This window comes from Phocoena sinus, chromosome 7 (genome assembly GCF_008692025.1).
Source record: "Phocoena sinus isolate mPhoSin1 chromosome 7, mPhoSin1.pri, whole genome shotgun sequence".
NCBI lineage: Eukaryota > Metazoa > Chordata > Mammalia > Artiodactyla > Phocoenidae > Phocoena > Phocoena sinus.
The window spans coordinates 54,051,341-54,072,487 of record NC_045769.1 but is presented as its reverse complement, the minus strand read 5'-3'; the positions used below and the strand labels follow the sequence as shown (position 1 = coordinate 54,072,487).

The 21,147-nt window shown below is 35.1% G+C and overlaps 1 protein-coding gene across 3 annotated transcripts in view; it reads right to left on the bottom strand.

Annotated features, from left to right (window-relative positions):
• Window positions 1-1,184: 1,184 nt before the first annotated feature.
• CWC22 (CWC22 spliceosome associated protein homolog) overlaps window positions 1,185-21,147 on the bottom strand; it is a 62,390-nt gene continuing 42,427 nt past the window's right edge. For all 3 annotated transcript variants that reach the window (XM_032637901.1, XM_032637900.1, XM_032637902.1), the window contains 8 exons: window positions 20,066-20,147; window positions 16,169-16,229; window positions 12,357-12,434; window positions 11,576-11,728; window positions 9,282-9,409; window positions 7,243-7,344; window positions 6,929-7,149; window positions 1,185-2,657 (listed from right to left, as the gene is read on the bottom strand). In XM_032637901.1, coding sequence (XP_032493792.1) covers window positions 2,086-2,657; window positions 6,929-7,149; window positions 7,243-7,344; window positions 9,282-9,409; window positions 11,576-11,728; window positions 12,357-12,434; window positions 16,169-16,229; window positions 20,066-20,147 — 1,397 coding nt within the window. In that variant the 3' untranslated portion in view covers window positions 1,185-2,085. The remainder of the gene's footprint in view (window positions 2,658-6,928; window positions 7,150-7,242; window positions 7,345-9,281; window positions 9,410-11,575; window positions 11,729-12,356; window positions 12,435-16,168; window positions 16,230-20,065; window positions 20,148-21,147) is intronic.

Below are 21,147 nucleotides of genomic sequence, written 5' to 3'. Positions count from 1 at the left end.
CTTACAACTTTATTTATATTATTAATTCACTTAGCAGTTCCTTTCCTGTTTTAAAATACAGGAACATATCCAATCCATGTTGAATGATATCTATTATCATCTGTTGATAATGATTATCTGTTATCAGGTTATTGGGATTCCAATTAAAGAGACTTAACTATACTTATAGAGAAAAAATATAAGTAATTTTAACAATTAAAAAATAAAAGTACAACAGGAAATGTTAACAAAACTTTCCAGGCAATATTTATTATAAATAAATATCTATGCCTCAGTAGTTCCTTCTGCCTTGGTTCTTCCCATAGCAAACACCACCTTATGAGATATCTTCTCTGTCCTTCCTACGTAAAATCATCACCCCCCACCCCCCTCCATTATCACACTCTCTTCTTCACATCATTTATTACCACTGGGTACACTTATATTTCTTGTTCATTGTCTTTCAGGCTTCCCAACTATAAGAGTTGAGACTTGTTTCCTTCATTGTTTTACCTCTAATTCCTAGAACAGACGTGGGCACATAGAAGCTCATAAAAGTTACATTAAAAAAAAATCTACTTTAATAACTCTTTAAGGTCTTAAGTACTCAATAAAGAATGGTTTCCCATTTTTACATTTAGAAAATAAATTATGAACTAAGGTTAAAGTGAAGAAAATAAAATTTCTAGTCCACTGTTTTTTCCTTGATACCACCTCTAAAGATCAATGTTTAGTTAAAAAAAAAATTAATGCTTATGTATTTCCTTTAGGGCTGGCTTACAGCCTATGTGTTCCTTAAATCCAATTTGCTGAGCTTCACAATTCTGTGAAATGTACTACGTCTGTGTCGGTCCATTGTAATCACAACTCACCACCTTCCAACCACCACAGATGGAGAAAGTGTTGAAAAGAATTTTTCCAAGCTGCCATATTCGATTTAATACTTTGGGGGACACAGGGAGAGGAGGAGGAGAGCATAATACTTCTTTACTGACATGGACTTTATTGTTACTTATACTCAAGTTTTTAAATAACAAAAATAGAAGACATTTTGAATCAGAGTACGTCTCAAAGAGAAACATTAAAATGGTGGTCCCATTACTCTTGAACCTGGATACTGGCTAAAATGGATTTTATGTACTTTTAAGGTGAACAAGTACAAGTAGTCTATTTAGTAAATAAGGTTAAATGTCTGTCAGCAGATCTAAAATTTCAGAGGCAATATTTTATTTCAAAAGTAAAAATAATATGGTCACATATTAACTGGTGAGAGTTACAATGATAGAAACCCTTAAAATTCTTATAAAAAAAACTAGAATTATTTCACAGTTAGTCTTGCCCACATTTCTCATGACTGTATGTTTTCTGGTTATCTATTAATCCAAATTAAAAATTAAATACATATTAACTTACCAACAGTGATATAACTTCAAGGCTGAGAAAAAGCACTAATCACAAAGAATTTCAATTAAACGTTCATCTAACAGTCCAGAAAGAGATGTTATCAAGAGAAGTCCTAATTATAAATGAGATAGCTGTGTATCTGTTTAAAGACTAACATACACCTAGCTTCACCAAAACACTTCCGAAAAAAACTACACATACCTATTTTGTTCAAGACATAATATGAAAATTAAAATAATTCCTCTACTTTAAAAAAAGCGTGACTCCTAAGAAAGGTTCATAGCATCTCATTAACAAAGCAAAAATGTTAACCTGAAACGGTTCATCTATTTTGGTCTTCAGTTACAAATAAAAAGTCACTAACAATTTACTATAATAATTCTATAAACAATTGGAAACATTATTATCAGAAAAAAAATTTTGTCAATGGAAAACAATCACTGATTCAATGAGCATTTGATCATTTTATTAACAAAATATGGGCAAGAATTACATCCCTCTCTGGTGAAACTTTTCAAATAATTTTATGTGGAGGGCCTTGAGATGTATCAATTACAAAACATTTTTTTAAATGAAAACATTTTTTAAATGTACAAATACAAACCAGTACTTTATACAAGCTACAAAGTTTGTCAATCAATGTAAAAAATAATTTGTTTCAACTGAATATAAGGCATGTTCAGTTTCTGTAATTTTGCAGAATTATTTTTTTTGCTTTGTTGGAGACTTTTCTCTTCGCCGGTCCTGATTTTTCTTTGATTCTCTGGATTGTTCAGAGTATCGGCTAGATTTTTCCCATCGTCTCTCAGCACCATTCTGATACCTGTCTTCATCACTTCTAGAGGCTGAATGTTTTTTATCCTTTTCTCTTGACTTGGACCTATCCTTTCTTCTAAAATTCTCACTGTCCTTATTTCTGTATTTGTGCTCATTTTCAGAGAAAGAATTTCTTCTCTCTCCTCTTTTCTTTCTGGGATCCCCAAGATTATGTTCCAAATCCATGTACATTTCTTGGTCTCTGTCCTTCATGGCTCTGCTGTAGCTGTTTCGCTCAGAAGGAAGCCCTCTGTCTGAAGTGTACTTTGTTACGGGATCTTTTGAATCTCTGTCTCTGGGTTTCTCTGACCTCCTTTCTCTCTCGGTCCTCGTTTCCTGGTGCCGTTGCTCTGGTCTCCTTTCTTCTTGTTTCCTATCATTCGTGTGTTGTTTCCTGATCAATTTATTTACTTCTTTCCTTCTGTGGTTCCCTTGCCCCTTCTTTCTTACATCTTTATCTGTATGTGTAAAATGAAATACAGTTAGCTTTCATTTTAGTCTTAATTTCACAACTGAAAAATCACACTTATTGATGCCTTATAGGTTTACTAATTCAGACAAACTGGATGCAGAGCCAAATCGATTGAATGCAAAGTCTGATGACAGAACATTATACAAATAGTGTAATTTTTAAGAATGTACAATATATTAACTGAAGTACTGCTTTGACCCTTAACTCAAAAGAGTAAACAAGAACTTTAAGTAAACTATGGCAAATGTAAGTTTTAATGAAGTGACTAAAGTGGTACATTTCCACTCACAAATTTTATCCAAAACATAAATTCTAGCCCACATGCATTATGTCATATGAAATATTATGTCAGATCTCGTAATAATTAAAATGCAATGATCATACATGCCAGCAACATCACTTCCTAAGAGGTGGGCTGAGCGGGATGACTGGGTTTGTGTAATGATATGAATATGTATTTTTCAAATGAAAGCCTCTGCCTACAGAAATGATAGTTCTGCTATCAGAGAAGTACTAACTGTACTAGCAAAGAGAAGCTATATTGAGATATAATCATAGGCTTTATGAGAGCCACAAAGGCTTGATTTCTGAGACAACTCTTCTAAGGCCTTGAAACTTTTAATTTTATTGATATGATCACAAATATAAATATTAATTACAATGAAATATCTTACCATTTTAAGCTATAAAACACATTCAATCACGATATCTGTGTTATTTAGTTTGGGTACATAATCAAGGGTACTGAGATGACCACAGTTTCTGTCAAGTTCATATAAATACATACAAAAAGAAGGAAAAATGGTGGAAAGTTGCCTACCCTTGTCCTACCTCCACCCAAACGTCAGTGTACCAGCCTCTGTTTCTCCTGCCAAATGCCTACCCCGGCACAGTCAGTTGGTTTGCCACTAAGGACCTATTTCTCTGGTTCCTATCAAGCAGCTCAGCTGAGCTGCAGCTACCCAAGCAGAAACCATCTGGCTCCGTGCAGAATCGATGTCTCTCTGACCCTGGTGTATGCCACTCTTGGTGCCTCTTGACACTAAAACCTGAGCCCTATAATAATATGCACTCTTCTCTCTCTTTGGTGTTTGCTTTAAAATTTTCTAATTTGGGGTAAGTTCATATTGCTTTTATGCTATTTAATATTTTACTGATAAAACTGAAAGCTCTCTACTGAAACAGTATGATGAAGCAAATTAATTCTGAATCAGCAAGCTTCCTTATTGCAGCAGTTCATGCTGTGTTATCATCTGTTCTCAAAACAGATACCATGAAATAACAAATTCTTTAGAGGTGAATGGTAAATGAACAATGTTAGTGTATTTCAATTCAAGAATGAAATTTCCTGTGAGCAAATGGAATCTTGCTCTAATAATATAAAACACTGAAAGTCCCCTAATTCTGCATGCCACTTAGTATGTAAAACACTTTGAAGTGAAACAAGCATGTAAAGACTAGCCTTCCAACCTACTAATAAGGCTGTGGGGAAAAGTGCTGCCTCTCTGAAATACGCATTAAAAGATACAAGAAATGACATGCATTTTGGACAATCAGAGTATCTCTTATTCAAACTAAGATACTATGATGAAAGCAGCAGAATTGGCCCTGGGGAAAACAACATAGACCTTTTCAGAAAATGGCATATTTGAAAATATCCTTTACTATAGCACTTCCCCTTCCCAAGGAGGACAGAGAAAATTGTGAAAGACTAGTAATGCTGCTGAAAACAACTAGAAATGCCAGATAAAATTTTAACATCTTCTCTTGAAAGGCACTAAAGATCTGGAGCAACTGAAGATGCTATAAGGAAGTGCTCAAAAAAAGGGATGGGAGTATGTCAAAAGAACACTGGAGTCAACTTGAAGGAACTCCTAATTGCCAAAGTTGAAATGATCTGAACAAGAAAATAAATGATAGCATTGGACTTTAACCCATCGAATAAGATAAATATTCATGAGTCCACACTGATATAAATATATAGTTGAATTAATAAATAAATGGAGGAGGGCACAACTCTTTCTTACAGGAGAAATTCAATTACCAAATGTGGAAAAAAAGAGACAAACAGGAAAACCACCATTTGGCAAACACTACAGTAGTAAGTGTTGCAGATAAGATCCACAGATGGATGTGAAAATAGAAGACCGAAAGTTAGAGGAGAAAGAGGAGATTTGCATAGTACTGAATTATCTCCCTACAAGATATTAATTTATAAAGAAAAACAGTTTCCATGAAAAAACCCAATAGATGCCACCTTAACCAAGTGGTCAAACTTAATGTCACCAATATCAGTATTACCAACTCCTCAATAAGGCACAGTAAGAACAACATATTGTTTCTATAGTATTCTGGCTAAAAATGAATAACCTCATTCTAATCATGAGAAAACATCAGACAGATCTCCATACTGCGGGACATTCTGCAGAATAAGTGACCAGAGGACTTAAAAAGGGTCAAAGCCATTCAAAACAAGGAAAGCCTGAGAAGAACTACCACAGGTTGTAGAAGATTAAAGAGAAATACAATTAAAGGCAAGGAGGGCCCTGGAAAAAGAAAAAGAACATTAGTGGGAAAACTAGTGAAATTCAAATAAGACCTGTTGTTTGGTGAATAGTATTTTCCTGATGTTAATCTCCTGGTTTTGATAAGTGAACTACAGTTATGGAAGATGCTAACATTAGGGGAAGTTGGGTGAAGACTATATGGAAATTCTCTGTACTATTTTTGCAACTTTCTTATAAGTCAAAAATAAGTTCAAGATAAAAACTAAAAAATAAAGACACCAGAGAGCTGGCAAAAAAAAAATGAGGACTAGAAGGGCCAAGACTCAAGAGAAGGCAGAACCACAGAGAGGTAAGGTAATGTCACTTTCTCCCTGTGAGTATCTGCTGATTCAGGGCTGCTGCTGAGGGACATAGACCAGCAGAGCTCTGGCAGCCTTGCAGGGCTCGAGAGATAAGAACAGGACTAGTTACTTGCAATACATACATGTGACAAAAGATACATATCTGAAATACATAAAGGCACTTACAAATCAACAGAAAAGCCAACTTAATGAAAAGGGGGGGAGGAGGCAAAAATTCTGAACAGCCGCTTAACAAAAAGAAAATATCCAAATGGCAGATAATACAGAAAACGATGCTCAACTTCACTACTGATCAAGGAAATGAAAATTAAAGCCACAATGCAGTACCATTACACACCCACCAAAATGGCTAAAATGAAAAAGACAGTCAAAGTGTTAGTGAAGGTGGGAGCTATGGGAACTCTCATACATGGCTGGTGGGAGTGTACACTAGAATAACCACTTGGAAGGCTGTTTGGGAGTATCTACACACACCCTACAGCCCAGTGATTCCACCTCTAGGTACATATCCAACAGAAATGTGCATATATATATATATATATATATATGTATGTATGTCGCCAAAAGATATGTATGAGAGCATTCATGGCAACACTACTTATAAATTTAAATTTCCGCTGAGTAAAAAGGACAAATGTTAAATATACTGTGGAATATCTGCATAGTGAAAAACTATACAGCAATGAGAATGAATGAACTATAACTAAATCCAATAGTATGGACGTATCTCACAAACATAAAGTTGAAAGATAAACCAAACATAAAGAAGTTCATAATATATAATTCTAAAGTTTAAAGCAGGCAAAACTAATTTATAGAATTACAAATCACAACAGGAGCTGCCATGAGGCAGTGGATGGGAGGAGTGGTAGTAAGTACAAGAGGGAAAAAGGAAGATTTCTGGGGTACTGGTCGTTCTCGTTCTGGGTCCTGGCTACACGGATGTGGTCTGTTTATGAAAATTTATACAGCTGTTCACTTAAAATCTGTGCACTGAATGTGTGGTATGCGTCAATTACTAATATAAAGCTTCACTATTAAAAGTAAAAAATTAAATTTTCTTTAAAATATAACCATCAGGAAAGCTCCTGTAAAGTAGATTACAGACATTATGAATGGCATTTCAGTCAGCACTCAAATAAATATTTGCCAATGGAATATCTTCATTTCGTTGAAGAGGATTCCAAAAGATAATCTTAGCATTATAAATGCTGAATTCAGTATAGACTGCAACAGTGATAGATGGTCATTTATATTATTAACTGTGGCTTTTAAACAACTGAACTCTAAAATAAATAAGCAATCAAATTATTCTCTTCCCTTGTAAACACCAGCAGCAATACACTTGTTAGAAAAGAGCACGATCAACTATACATCAGTTTCAGTACCTGAGGCTGAGCTCTGACTACTGGCGGATGAAGAAGCGCTTTCTCCACTAGAAGTCTCTGAACTGCTGTCGCTGCTGTCCGAATCAGAGGCAGAGGAGTCAGACTCAGAGGAGGAGGACTCAGGGGAGGAAGAGGAGGCGGGGGATTTATTTGGCTCAACATCTGGTTTTTGTGCCACGATGACCTTTGGTATATTTTTGAGATGCTCACGCAATTCATCCCTAATAAGAAACATAATCTCTGTTAGATTCTGACTTGAAGGCAACTGTGAAATAATTCTGTAAATTGAATAAAATTCTGATAATAATTCTTACGTTAAACCTCCAAGACCTATAGAAGTAAAGAAGTTGATGGCAAATCGAGTGTTTCTTGGGTTATCTCGGGGTAATAATCCTTCAAAGAATGGCTGCAGAGTTCTAAAAAGGAAAAAGAAAAATGAACAAAAGAGAACAGATTGCTTAAATATAAAAAGGCAAAATCCTTATATAGTCATTTTTCAGATTTTCTATATATTAAATTAGTAAATGAAATACAAGCAAGTGATTTAAAAATCATTTATCTGGTCAGGCTGCATGCTATCTAAATGAGTAGGGTCAAGTCATAATTTACTAAGATTAATTTCTAGGGATTTTCCTGGCAGTCCAGTGGTTAGCACTCAGTGCTTTCACTGCCATGGGCCCTGGTTGGGGAACTAAGATCCCACAAGCCATGAGGAGCAGTCAAAAAAAAAAAAATTAAATTGATTTCTAGAATTATACAAGAGGAGGTTTTTAAAAAACTTTCTTATACACACACAACACTCAGAATAGATATACGTATATAACACATATAAACCTACATATACATATGTATATTTATTATATGTGAGTGTACGTACAGAAAAGTAAAAAACAAAACCAAACAAGCCTGCTCTGTTGTACATGCAAACACGCCTGTATACACAGCACTGTGGAAGGTACTGGAGGAGGGGAAGAGCAGTCAACAAAAGAGAAATCAAGGATGAAGACTGTAGGAATCACTGTTTCTAGGCAGGGGGAAAAATAGAGAAACATTAACAATATAATGTGGTTTTGGACATGTGTTTTGTTTTTTTTTTTTGCGTTACGCGGGCCTCTCACTGTTGTGGCCTCTCCCGTTGCAGGGCACAGGCTCCGGACGCGCAGTCTCAGCGGCCATGGCTCATGGGCCCAGCCACTCCGCGGCATGTGGGATCTTCCCGGACGGGGGAACGAACCTGCGTCCCCTGCATCGGCAGGCGGACTCTCAACCACTGCGCCACCAGGGAAGCCCGGGACATGTGGTTTTGAGTGCTACATTCAATGCACTAAGCTGCAGAGTTAGGAAAAACCATTCTTCATAGAAAAAGGTAACTTAATGTAAGAGGAACGATTAATACGAGTTTGCTGGATAGAACAAGAGAAGGAATTCCCAGCTCTGGAAACAGAGGTAAGGAGGCATGAATGAGCCGGACTTGCTTAACCAGCTGCGCAGCGTGGGTGCAGTGCAGCCGCAGTGCGGCTTGCTGGGGAGGGAGTACGTGAGCCTGGCAAAGTAGGTAAGGACCAGTAAGTAAGTATACGAAGCTAAGAGAAGTGGATGAACCCGCCCAGAGCGTGCAGAATCCAGGACAGACCTTTAGCGAACACCGGAGAGGCAGGCTGAAGAGGAGAGAGAGGTTGGGGGGAGCAAGGCAGAATAAGAAAGTGAGCTCATGAGCAAGTGGTCAACGGTGTAAGTGAGACCACGAGGTCACGAGGCATGAGGACTGAGAAAGACTGTGGGACTCGGCAGGTGGTCACTGAAAAAAATCTGAAAGGATTTCAGGAGTGTGAATGGAGTAGAAGCCAATGTGCATGGCAATGGGCAATCTGAATACATAGGAAGTAAGGAAGCTGGGACAGGGATTCCATAATAGTCCTGGAACAAAGCCCAAGTTCAGTGTAATAATTTCAACAGTTACAGGACTGATATTCACTGGTATATGTTCACAATCATCCACTGATAATAAAAAAATTATCATTCTTTGGCTCAATATTAGGGTAAAAATAAAAATAAAACTACAAATACTCATTACTGGGAAACTCCAGTGAGCATGCAAAAAAAATTTTGTATGTTCTAACTAAACTAAAAGAGGCGTTAATTCTGCATTTTCTCTACTTGAACTAATCGATCGTTAAAAGTTTCACGTTGTCCTGTGCCACACAGAGCATCAGAGTCAGAACAGTGTAACGGACAAAGAATGTCCTAAGGACTTAACTTGTATTTTTACAACTAAAGGTGAACTTACGGCTGCTAAAGTAGGGGAAAACCTCCGAGGGCAGTAAGAATAAAGAGTGCTTAATAATAAACTTACTCATCCTTTAATCTTCCATTAAGTTTAGGAAGACCCATGTATTCACACAGTTCTTGGAAAAATATTTTCACAAAAATTCTACTGGATGATGTAGTGGTTTCTTCACTCAGCTTTATGCATTCAAGAACCTGAAAATTAAAATTAGAAAACGATAATTTTATCTTGGTGTTCAAAGATGAGACAAAGTGACCAATATCTGTAACTTATAGTGTCCCTTGAAATTAACGATTTGCTCTCATCTGCAGTTAGAATTATCTCTAAATATCTTCCCTTATGCTGATACGCATTATTACTTGGGAAAGTTTAAGACTGCTTCTCTATACAAATTTCCAAAATGTTAAGATGCTACAGAAATAGAGTTCAGTCTCTTTCCTGAGTAATGTGCTTTTTATAGCAGGAAGGAATATTGTCTTGAGCATATAATGCTAATATTATTAGCTCCTAAAACTCACTCATCAAAACATGGGTGTAGGAGGGTTTGGGGCAAAATGCCACTTAAAGCATCAAGCTACGGTTTTGTCCAGGACTAGAGTACACAAGACGAGTAAAGACGAAGAGTGATGGCTTTTCTGAATAGTTAAGATTGGGCTTACTGAAGCTCACAGAGAGAAATTTTAAGGTAAATAAAAATAAAAGCAACCTCCAGTTTTCTATGGATGTGTTCCAGGAGCTCACTTATTTCAATTGTTTAAAACTTTGATTTCATTTTCCCAGAGAAGGGAGTAAAAACAAAGTAAAAGTTATGATTAGCCTGCTGGGTTAGCTTATAAATGCCTATTAAAGTAGCTGGACACACTTAGTACTTAAAGTATTACAAAACTCTATCCAACATTTATAAGCTCAATGATGCTGCTTCATTCTACCACTGGGTTGTGGTATTCTACAATATGATTCTCTTTTTTCTTCCATCTTGGATATAATTTCTTTCTGATTTTTCAGTTCCTTCAGCCTAACCTACTACTTTGTATTTTGCATTATTACCTTGGGCATCTTACCTCTTCTGTTTTATGGTACTAAGCTTCTTGAAAGCAGGGACCATATACAATTCATTTTGGATGCCCAGTGTCTCTTTCTGGGCACAGAGTTGGTGACTAAACAAATGGCTGTTGAATGAACAGTAATTGTACAATTAAGTGCCAGCTTAATGAATGCAGTTCAAATTCCAACCCAGTGTACATTTCCCCATTGAGAGTATCTTTCCTTGTTCTAACTATGACTACAGAACTTCCTCCCTATCACTTACCCAACTTCAATGCCTGCTAAGAAAAATACATCTTGCCAGAACAGTCCTTTCTCTTATGTCCTTACCAGAGGAACTATTGACAGTTACTCCGTCAGGAAACAGGCAGTAACTCAGAGGCTCATATGCCACCAGACTATTGGTGTACGTGAATATGAGTGTGCACACACGTGTGTATACAGAGAAGATGAAAATCTACATTTTCTCTGAAAACACTCCTAGCCATCACTATCAGAAAGAACTGTAATGTTTGGACTGTTAATATCATCCAGGATGGTATTTCTCACACTCACACATTATTTACTTAGCTTTTCTTTTTTGAAAATAATTAATTAATTAATCAATTGATTTATTTTTGGCTGCATTGGGTCTTTGTTCTTGTGTGTGGGCTTTCTCTAGTTGTGGTGAGCGGGGGCTACTCTTCGTTGCGGTGCGCGGGCTTCTCACTGAGGTGGCTTCTCTTGTTGCGGAGCATGGACTCTAGGTGTGCGGGCTTCAGCAGTTGTGGCGTGCGGGCTCAGTAGCTGTGGAGCACAGGCTTGATTGCTCAGCGGCATGTGGGACCTTCCTAGACCAGGGATCGAACTTGTGTCCCCTGCATTGGCAGGCGGATTCTTAACCACTGCAGCACCAGGGGAGTCCCTACTTAGTTTTTTGATCCCATGTTATATGAACACAACCTCAAAGACTGCCATTATAGTAAAAGTTTGCTCCACATATCTTTTTTTTTTTCTTTTTTTGCGGTACGCGGGCCTCTCACTGTTGTGGCCTCTCCCGTTGCGGAGCACAGGCTCCGGACGCGCAGGCTCAGCGGCCATGGCTCATGGGCCTAGCCACTCCGCGGCATGTGGGATCTTCCTGGACCGGGGCACGAACCAGTGTCCCCTGCATCGGCAGGCGGACTCTCAACCACTGCGCCACCAGGGAAGCCCTCAACATTTCATTTTAAAGTACATTTCCTACATAGGAAAAGTATGGCTATGCTATACTTAATATCTATTTCATAATAACAGGGGATTAGGAAAGAAGTACAAATATTGACCTATCTACTTACGCTCCATGGAAGTGAATCGGTGTATAAGAGGTGAGCAAACATCTTAGCAACATTTCTCAATTTGTTTGTTTCCAAGCGATGGATGGTATCATATTGTTCTTTGAATATACTTTCAAAGGATTCCATGTATTCTTTTTTTAGCATGCAAAATCGCTAATAAATTGAAAATAAAAATGTCAATACCATTATGAGCATATTAAATACTAATTTTATTCAATCAAAAGTTAATAAATATTTGTATATCATATCACTCAATCTTCTTGTGCTGTATAATGGGATGCTCAAAATAGAAGTTAATATATATCACCCCTATCTACCTGGGATTTATATGCTAAAACAAAGTTATACATGTAGCTGACCACAGACACACACATTTGTATAAGATAAATATACTTCTCTGTGGGTTGAGTTTGGACTCAAAAAATTATTTTAGCTCATGCTTTATTTGTGCTGCCTGAGCATGTACTTGACTTCAGAAACTGCTGTGAAATTTTGAAAAGACAGCATTTAACTGTCCTCTTTGGGAAATTTTACAAAGCATGTGGAATTTCTCAAAGTTCTGGAAGAGTAATACGTAATATTAAGGTACTACAAAAATGAAGTGGGAAAGGAGGAAGCTGCAGAGTGGGAAACCTGTGGAAGGGAAGAACAATTTGCTTTCAGCAAAGATATGTTATTAGACCAGGCAACAAAGCAGACACATTAATTCACAATACTCATGTTAAGAATTACCCTTGTGATTTCATCAAAATCCAACAAGAAAAATGAGGTTGGAACTCACCCCAGCTAATAAGCCAAAAAATTTCTCATATGTCCTTTGTTGGGCACAGCAGTCAAGTATCATGTTGCACAGTTCTTTCTATTTGGAGAACAATTACATTAATGATTCAAAACACAGTGAATCCATGCTATATGATAATTTATCAATATGATAGAGACAGCCTGAATTTTTAAATAAGGTTTTAAAAACACAAAACTCTGTGAACTTTAGTTGTGAAGACAAAACAAAAAATTCAATCTATTCAAGCCTATAGTTTTTTAAAGTCTTCTGTTTGCCTGACAGAAATTCCATAGTCATTTATGCTAATTAGATTGATTATAAAATTCTAAATTCATATAAGTATGAACCACTTCATGAAAACCTAGTAAACAGATACATCAAAAAGAGACTGAATATACTGTATTCTAAAAAGATTCTACACAGAAGTCTTTTAAATATAGATCACCAATATGACATATAACAATTCAGTTATACATCTTCCAAAGATTTAAACCCAATTATGAAGGAATATATTTTGTTAGTATGGAGAAGGCAGAACATGGTGAGTCTTTACAGAAGCATACATGGGCACAGCTTCAATGTTAATGTAAATGACCCTCTGGCTGATAAAGAAGAAAATATATTTAAAAGAGCAACAACAAAAAAAGACCTTTGTGGCTAAGTTTTTTAGCCTCAAAATAAATGTTATACATATAGATCTGTTAATAGATGAATCTCTATAAATAGATGGAATCAGTTCATAACTGCTATAATAACACACTGTCCAATCAGTTATCTATGGGCCTTGAAAACTCCTTTGTGAAAATTCTGTTGAACTAAGAAATGCAAGAATAAATCCAGGATCAGGAAATACCATCATCACAAATGACTTATAACAAATAAATATTATTTACTAATTCCTGAAATAACCTTAATGAAATATGTGTTGATTATAGAAATTTCATAAGTGAAGAAACTCAGGAAATGTGGACAAATCAATGGAGACAAAATGAAAAAAGGCATAACCCTACCCCTAAACCTGAGCACTGCTGTAGAATTAACTAAATATATTTCTCAACAAAACATTTCTTATCAGAAAGTTTAAAATTAGTTTTTTTAAATACAGTAACTGCAATGTATTTGCTTTCCATAAACAGAAACCAAGCCTATAAAATATAATGTATACATTTCAGTTCATTTTTACTTTTATTTAATTTTACCTTTATATCTTCAATTAAGAATTTTGACACTTTTGTCACTTGATAACATTTTGTAACATTTTGTCACTTGATATAATAATTACTAAGATACAACCTAAGCAATTATTGTAAATTATTTAAAAAATGAGGTCAATATGCATTTACTGCAAATATCTATGTGCAAGAGGAAGCAAGGGGACCCTGAAGAAGCACAGAACACTCTAAAACTGTGCTGTCCGGTATGGTAGGCCCTAGCAACACATAGCTATTTAAATTTAAATTGCTTAACATTACATCAAATTTTAGTTTCTCAGTCACACTTTAAGTACTCAAAAGCGACATGTGACGAGTATAGTGGCCACTGTACTAAACAGTGCAGAATATGAATATTTTCATCACTGCAGAAAGTTCTATTGGACAGTGCTGTTCTAGAAGCTGAAAATTCACTTATAAAACTATCTACTCAAAGGCCTCCCTTCACAATATAAGATTATTTTTAGATGCAATTATATAACCAGATTATTATAATTTTTTTAAAAATTAGTCACGAGTTGCGTCAATTAAAATGTTTATAAATGTCTAAGTTCTGAAGAGATGTACTTGTCAAAATTTAATATAGTACTAAAAACTTAAATGAGGCTTTTCTGAGTTCTGCCATATAATATTAATTTGATATATTAAAATACATTTTCAACTTCTTCTACCAACACTGTATTTTATAATAACCTAACAGGTAATCAGGTTTTAAACAATATAACATGGTAATATGCTGATAGCATTGCTAATAAAGTCAGCACTACCTGAAAAACAAATTACTTTCTTCCTTAGACTAAGTGCAATTACAACAGTTGTTCCCTGTGGCATAAAATAATTAAATATTTTAACATTTTAATTAAATATCATAGTGATTTTAGGAGAGTCTTTTGAGTGCACGAAAATAGATGCACTAAGACACTCTTCCAAATGTTATCAAAATATGTTGAAGTTAAGTTCTAGAACAACTATCCTCTGGATTAATATTAATAAAATTTATAATGACTTAATTGTATTCCTCAAATAATGTGACAAGATCATACTATAACTTCAGTTTCAATTATAATTTTAAAGGTTAATTCACTAATTTATTCCCTTCCAATGACAACACATCAAGTGAACCATAATACAAATAGGTACACTATTATTAATATACCAATAAATAACCTTTAAGAGGGAAAAATAATTTTTTAAATTTGAAAAGAATAATCTCTTTTCAAAATCCCATACCATGGCATTTCAAGAACTAATCTATATTCTTGAACAAAGGCTGGGAAACTTTTTCTGTAAAAAGCCAGACAGCAGGGCTTCTCTGGTGGTGCACTGGTTGAGAGTCCGCCTGCCAAGACAGGGGACACGGGTTCGTGCCCCAGTCCGGGAAAATCCCACATGCTGCGGAGCGGCTAGGCCCGTGAGCCATGGCCGCTGAGCCTGCATGTCCAGAGCCTGTGCTCCGCAACGGAAGAGGCCATAACAGTGAGAGGACCGCGTACCGCCAAAAAAAAAAAAAAAAAAGCCAGACAGTAATTATTTTAGGCTTTAGTGGCCATATAGTCTCTGTTGCAACTAGTCAATTCTGCTGCTATAGGGCAAAAGCAGCCATACACAATACATCAACCAACGGGCACAGCTGCACTCCAATAAAACTTTATTTACAAAAATGGGCAGTAAGCCTGGGCCACAGTATGCCCATCCCTGTAACAGAACATATTTAAAGCCTTAAGACAAAGGACTTCCACTTAACGTTAACTTAGCTCAGATAGTCAAGAAGATCTTTTAGAAGAACTAGAAACCAAAGAGCCTAGTAGAGCTGATACATTCACTCTGCACCTGTCTACTACATGTAAAGGAAGGTGTGAAAAACAAAACCTTGAAAGCCTTGGCTCAGGTTCCAAGGATCTAAAATCCAGATGGATAGGGAATAATATACATAAGAATACAACTAGAAAAAAACACCCATCTAGTCTTTATTATCCTTGGTATTAGGGTTCTATGATCTTTGAATACTGACGTTTACTAACTAGTTTTAAGACTAATGGGCTAAGAGGGGGCTAAAATGTACTTTATGGCCAGTTGAATCCCTGACACCTTGCAGAGTGCCTGACATACAATATATGCTGAATACATTTTGTTAAATGAATTAATGCATGAAAAAAATGGTACAGATTCTTCTGTATGCAATTAAAGTAATGTAACAACATGTATGGTGATCTTCACAACTTCTATGACAAAAGAATGTTTTAGTGCATAAAGTAGATGAACCAGGTAATTCATTAGAGAACTTCCTATTGTATTTAAGCCACCATTTGATTTATAGGCAACCACTCAGAAATTTGTGTAAAGTGTGGTGGTTCAGAGAGACTTCCTCCTTTTCCCAAAGCCAAATCAAACAGCCAATTTAAGTCACTGGAATGAGTAGCATATATGAAGCACCTCGGAACTCCTAAGTTTTGAGTTACTTTAAAATTTTAGAAAACCTACATTTAAAAAAAGGAGTATTCAGTACTGAGTTACTGTTTCAATTCATGAAACCTATTAACTCTCTTAACCATTTTTATAGCCAGTATATATTTCCTAATAGAAAAAAAAGTATTAACTTACTGTTTGACCCTCAGGAAACTCCATTTTCAGCAATTTGTGAGCACACTCTTCAAAATCTAAACTGTAGAGATAAAATGGTCACAATAATTAGGTTAAAAACCTGCAGCATATTTAAACTGTAGCACTCTTTCATATATAAAAATCTTACTTTAATAATTGTTTTAAATATTTTTTTAGTATAATTTCATATTACTGTATTGTATATATAAAAAAGACATAGTTCTTAACTCTGCAAGAAATGAAGTACTGATACATACTACAGTATAAAATGGATGGGCTTTGACTTATGCTAAGTGAAAGAAGTCAGGCATAAAGATCACATACAGTATAATTCCATTTATATACAATGTCCAGAATGTGCAAATCCACAGACACAGAAAGCAAAATATTTCCAATATATTGGAAAGCTAAATATTTCCACTTCTCCTGATCCAAGTCAGGAAGAGGTAAAAGATGTTCCAGGAGCCCAGCATGACATCCAGTGCTTAATCACCACCTTTACAAGTTATCTTGATTCATACCCAAACACAGGGCTTCTATTGTACATTATATAAAAACTAAGTATAAAAACAGTACATAACCAAAATCACTTACAAAGAAAAAAATGTTTTTATACAACACTTATATAAATTACATGAAAAATATCTTCAATATGCTTCACTTAAGAGAATTATCAAACTCAGTGTGAACTTGATTCAGGAATAATGCTAATATCTTTTGATAACAGCAGTATAAAATAATCACCCACTGAAATATAGTTATGAATTTAGTTTTATACTTCATCTCTATTCCTCAGCTTCTGTTACTGATTGGGTTTCATAAACACAAAAGGGGTAATAATTCAAGATGGTAGAATGGAATTTCAAAAAAACTAAAAAGAAAAAAAGAAAGCTATCAAGAAAGAGCTTTCACAACAGGTAATATTAAACAAAATCTAGCCCTAAGATTAAAATAGTTGACTGGAGTTGATAAATTTCAATAATATAGCAATACCAAAAAGTATTTTAAAAGATGTGATATTTTCTAGTTTTTATTTAAAAAAAAAAAAGAATTAGTACTCAGGAAGAAAATCCTGTAATTTCTGAAAAACAAGTCAAGTAGGTCATGGAAATTTTTACAACTTTCCTTTTATCTAGTAAGTGAAGAATAAGGGAGAAGGTATGACAGTCTATTTCCCTTGTTCCTGTTTTACTTTAGAAGTATTTGGTGACTACTTACCATGACTGTTTTGAAGCTGCACTAAATGCAAATATTAAATGAATTAAATTTGCTTGATGTTTTAAACCAAATGAATTCCAGGTTTAACACAAATTAATAGTGACTGAGGGAAGGGGAAAGAAAAAAGACTTTACATGATGCCAGTTTTCAAGCCGTGCTTACAAATGGTTTGTTGATGTCTCCAATTTAAGAAACTTCAAATTGTTGAGGACATTAAAGTCCCACCTCCCGCTGATGCTACAGCTTCAACATCACTTAAAAGCAAGAACAACCAGGAAAGTCTAATTTTTAATAGCAAAGCTAGTTGTGTTGTTTTATGTTTCCATAAATAAAAGAAGACTGCTTAAGGAGCCAGAACATTAAGATCAGAGTACTGTTGAGGTCAGTCAACAAGTCTAAAAGGAAAGAAAGTAAAAAAATAAAATCCCCAAATAGTTCAGTTGCCAGAACTTGGTTTTGTTCAGAAGATTTCCAAAAGTGAACAGTTTATATAAATAATCCAACCTCCTCTCAAGATAACCACTGGTGTTATGTTAATGTATTATTTCTAGAATCTGCCTTCCTATTTGTATACTTAAGATAATGCTACCAGCATGGTATTATATAGTCTATATTATTAGTTTTTATCCCCACCTAACAATAAATCAGACCACTTGCCCACATCAGTACCAATGCTCCATTAACCTAATTTTCAATGGTGGTATAAATGGAACATTTTGATTATTCATACTGGGCAATAAGATTCTCTCTCTCTCTCTCCCCCTCTCTTTTTGCTTTGAACAATTCTGTGTATAATTCTCTGTCAATATGTATTTCTTTAAGAAACAATGAAAAAGAAGGGTCAAATGGCAATCAAACTAAGCCACTGATTCATGCTGCCAAAAGGCTTTCCATAAAGAATGCACCAGGGGCTTCCCGGTGGCACGGTGGTTAAGAATCCGCCTGTTAATGCAGGGGACATGGGTTCGAGACCTGGTCCGGGAAAATCCCACATGCTGTGGAGCAACTGGGCCCGTGCGCCACAACTACCGAAGTCCGCGTGCCTAGAGCCCATGCTCCGCAACAAGAGAAGCCACTGCAATGAGAAGCCCGCGCGCAGCAACGAAGACCCAACGTAGCCACAAAATAAAATAAAACTTAAAAAAAAAAAAAAAAAAAAAAGAATGCACCAATTTAAATTTCCACCAGTAATCTTTCCGTGTATCTAACTGAACTCATTACTACTAAGTACTGCTGCTTTAAAAAGATAAAGTAAACCACAACCACTTTAGCTGTTTTAATGACCAACATTACTTATTTATCTAGAATAATATTTGTTTCGTAACTTTTTTACATTTTATAATCCCATTACATGAGTCTCCCAACCAAGTCCTTTAAACACCTTTTTATCAAAGTTGTGTTTACTTCCTAAAATTATTTTTACTAGGCATTTAGGGGCTGAGACTCTTAACAAATAACACATAAGACAGTACTTATTGTACTGCTACTAGAATTGGTGCCACTATATAATAGTGGCTGTCACTTGTCTAATGTTTTAGTTTTTCAAATCTTTTTGTGTGATTCAGAGGTTATCAAGGTTAGATCGCTTAAAAAACAAAGTTTCTTTTAAATAATAATTCAAAGAGCTCCACTGTGACTCTTGTGTTAATAGCAATATTAAAGCAGTGAATCTGCTCTTTACAACTGATTACTATTGAATTTCTAAAAAAAAAGGACAAACAAATAAAAGGTCAAACTCTAAGAATAGCTACTTAAAACAAAAATTTCTCACTTTTAAGTTTGTATAAAAAAACATTTAATAGGTTTTCCTTTCATGTGAAAGGCAAAGAAACATGTAAGGGTAAAGCAAAAAAATTTCTTAGCAATGTTTTGCTGTTTAACATTTCTCTTTTTGAAGACGAATCTAAGCCAAAAAGTTTTCAGACAGACTGAAAACAAGACGACTCCTACTTATGAATCATTTTTGCTATTACATCATACTAAATGGAAATATACAAAACCTAGTAACAAAACAAAACAGAGAAAATATTCCTTCTCCACTGTAAAATATACACGGTTCCCACTAAATCAATAGGCTGATTACCATTCGAAACAACAGATGTACTAAGCATTTAATATTTTCATTTATTTCTCTTTAAAACCAAAGTCACTGCCTTCAAAGGGAATAGGTTGTTTTCATGACATCACAGTAGTTCTTGCTTAACATTACTTCAAAGGGTCCTTAAAACCTTCCTAATTCCTACTTCCGTTCATATTCCTTTCAATTTGCACAACAAGTGTCCAAACGTCATCATAACAGTGTTTCTCTGCTTAGAGCCAGAGTTAGAAACCAAATTAAAAAAAAATAAAACATTAAACTTCCACTACACAATTAAACACTGTGCTAACTCTGTAATGTAGAATTGTTTTCAGGTTATCAGTGATATTTAAACATAAGAAATGACATAGCTTTAAAAAGAAAAACATTTAATTACGCAACAGGTAAGTAAAGACAATTTGCTCTTGAAGTGAAGAACCAACAGTAGGAATCTATTAACTGGGGCCTGAGATGGGGGTAGAGGCAAGTAGTTTGAGACTCCCTGCAACAGTATCTAGTTTTCTGTTAACAGATTCTAAAAATCCCATCTGCTTGCCCATCCCCTGTCAAAAATAAGGATGAACTGATCTACAGTACCTTACCTTGACTGAATAGCAAGATAAATTGTACGACGAAATGAGACTAGATTAATTTCTGTTTTGTCATGAATAGTCACCTTTTGTCCTGAAATTAAACATAACAAAATTATAAAACTACACAAATAAATGTGAACTGAAAATGTATCCCTGTATAATATTTTCATAATCTATTTAGAATCTATGAGTTTAATAATAATAACACTCTCTTCTACAGTATAAGTTAGTATTTACAGAATTCAAAGTAACTATTTCTAGTCTTTTGCCATATCTTAGAGTATTTTAATAAGTTTATTCACCTCAAAGAAGTCCAGAACCAAGCCAGGAAAACTATTTTTGTTTCTGTGTCACCTGCTCATTTAGACATTATAAAAGGCTGCACTCATGCTGTTGTTTGGTAAAACATTATTTCCATATTTACAAACCGTTACCTTGATAATTTGAAAGAACTGTAACTTATGGGTAGAAATTCAGTTTCAGAGAACACTGGATCATCATGACAGGTTTAATGGGTCCAACAATAATATGAATATTTGTTAAAATTTTCTCTTACCTAATGCATGAAAACTTTCCTTATAAACATTTAATAGTTTTTATTTGAATAGTATTTTCACATTAAAACAAAGAAATGCTAAAGTTAAATAAATGTAGTACACGGTTAGGAGATGTTTTAAATGAGGAAGACATTGGAAAAAATCAAACTCATTTTTATAAACTATGTTGTAGAAGAGCTACTATACTCTAAGACAGAACATTACGCCCTAAAAGGGAAAGATATACTTTTAATATTTTCAAATATGTAAAGTATGTAAATATTGACCAGTGTATGTTCTGATGTTTTAACTGAGACTTAACCAAAGTCAAGTTCTGAGCTTATTTTCCTGTGAAATAATATAATCAAAGCTGAAGAGGAAGAACATCATGCCTGCTTCTGTTCAAATATAGCTTTGGGCCTCTCCACTCTATTTTTCCAACATAAAGAGCAAATATCTAGTCACTCTCATCTGTTATATTCATGTCAGGGTAACATAAATCACATGCCCTCAACATGAATGTACCCTTTTCAGAGTTTATAATCAAAGTCATAA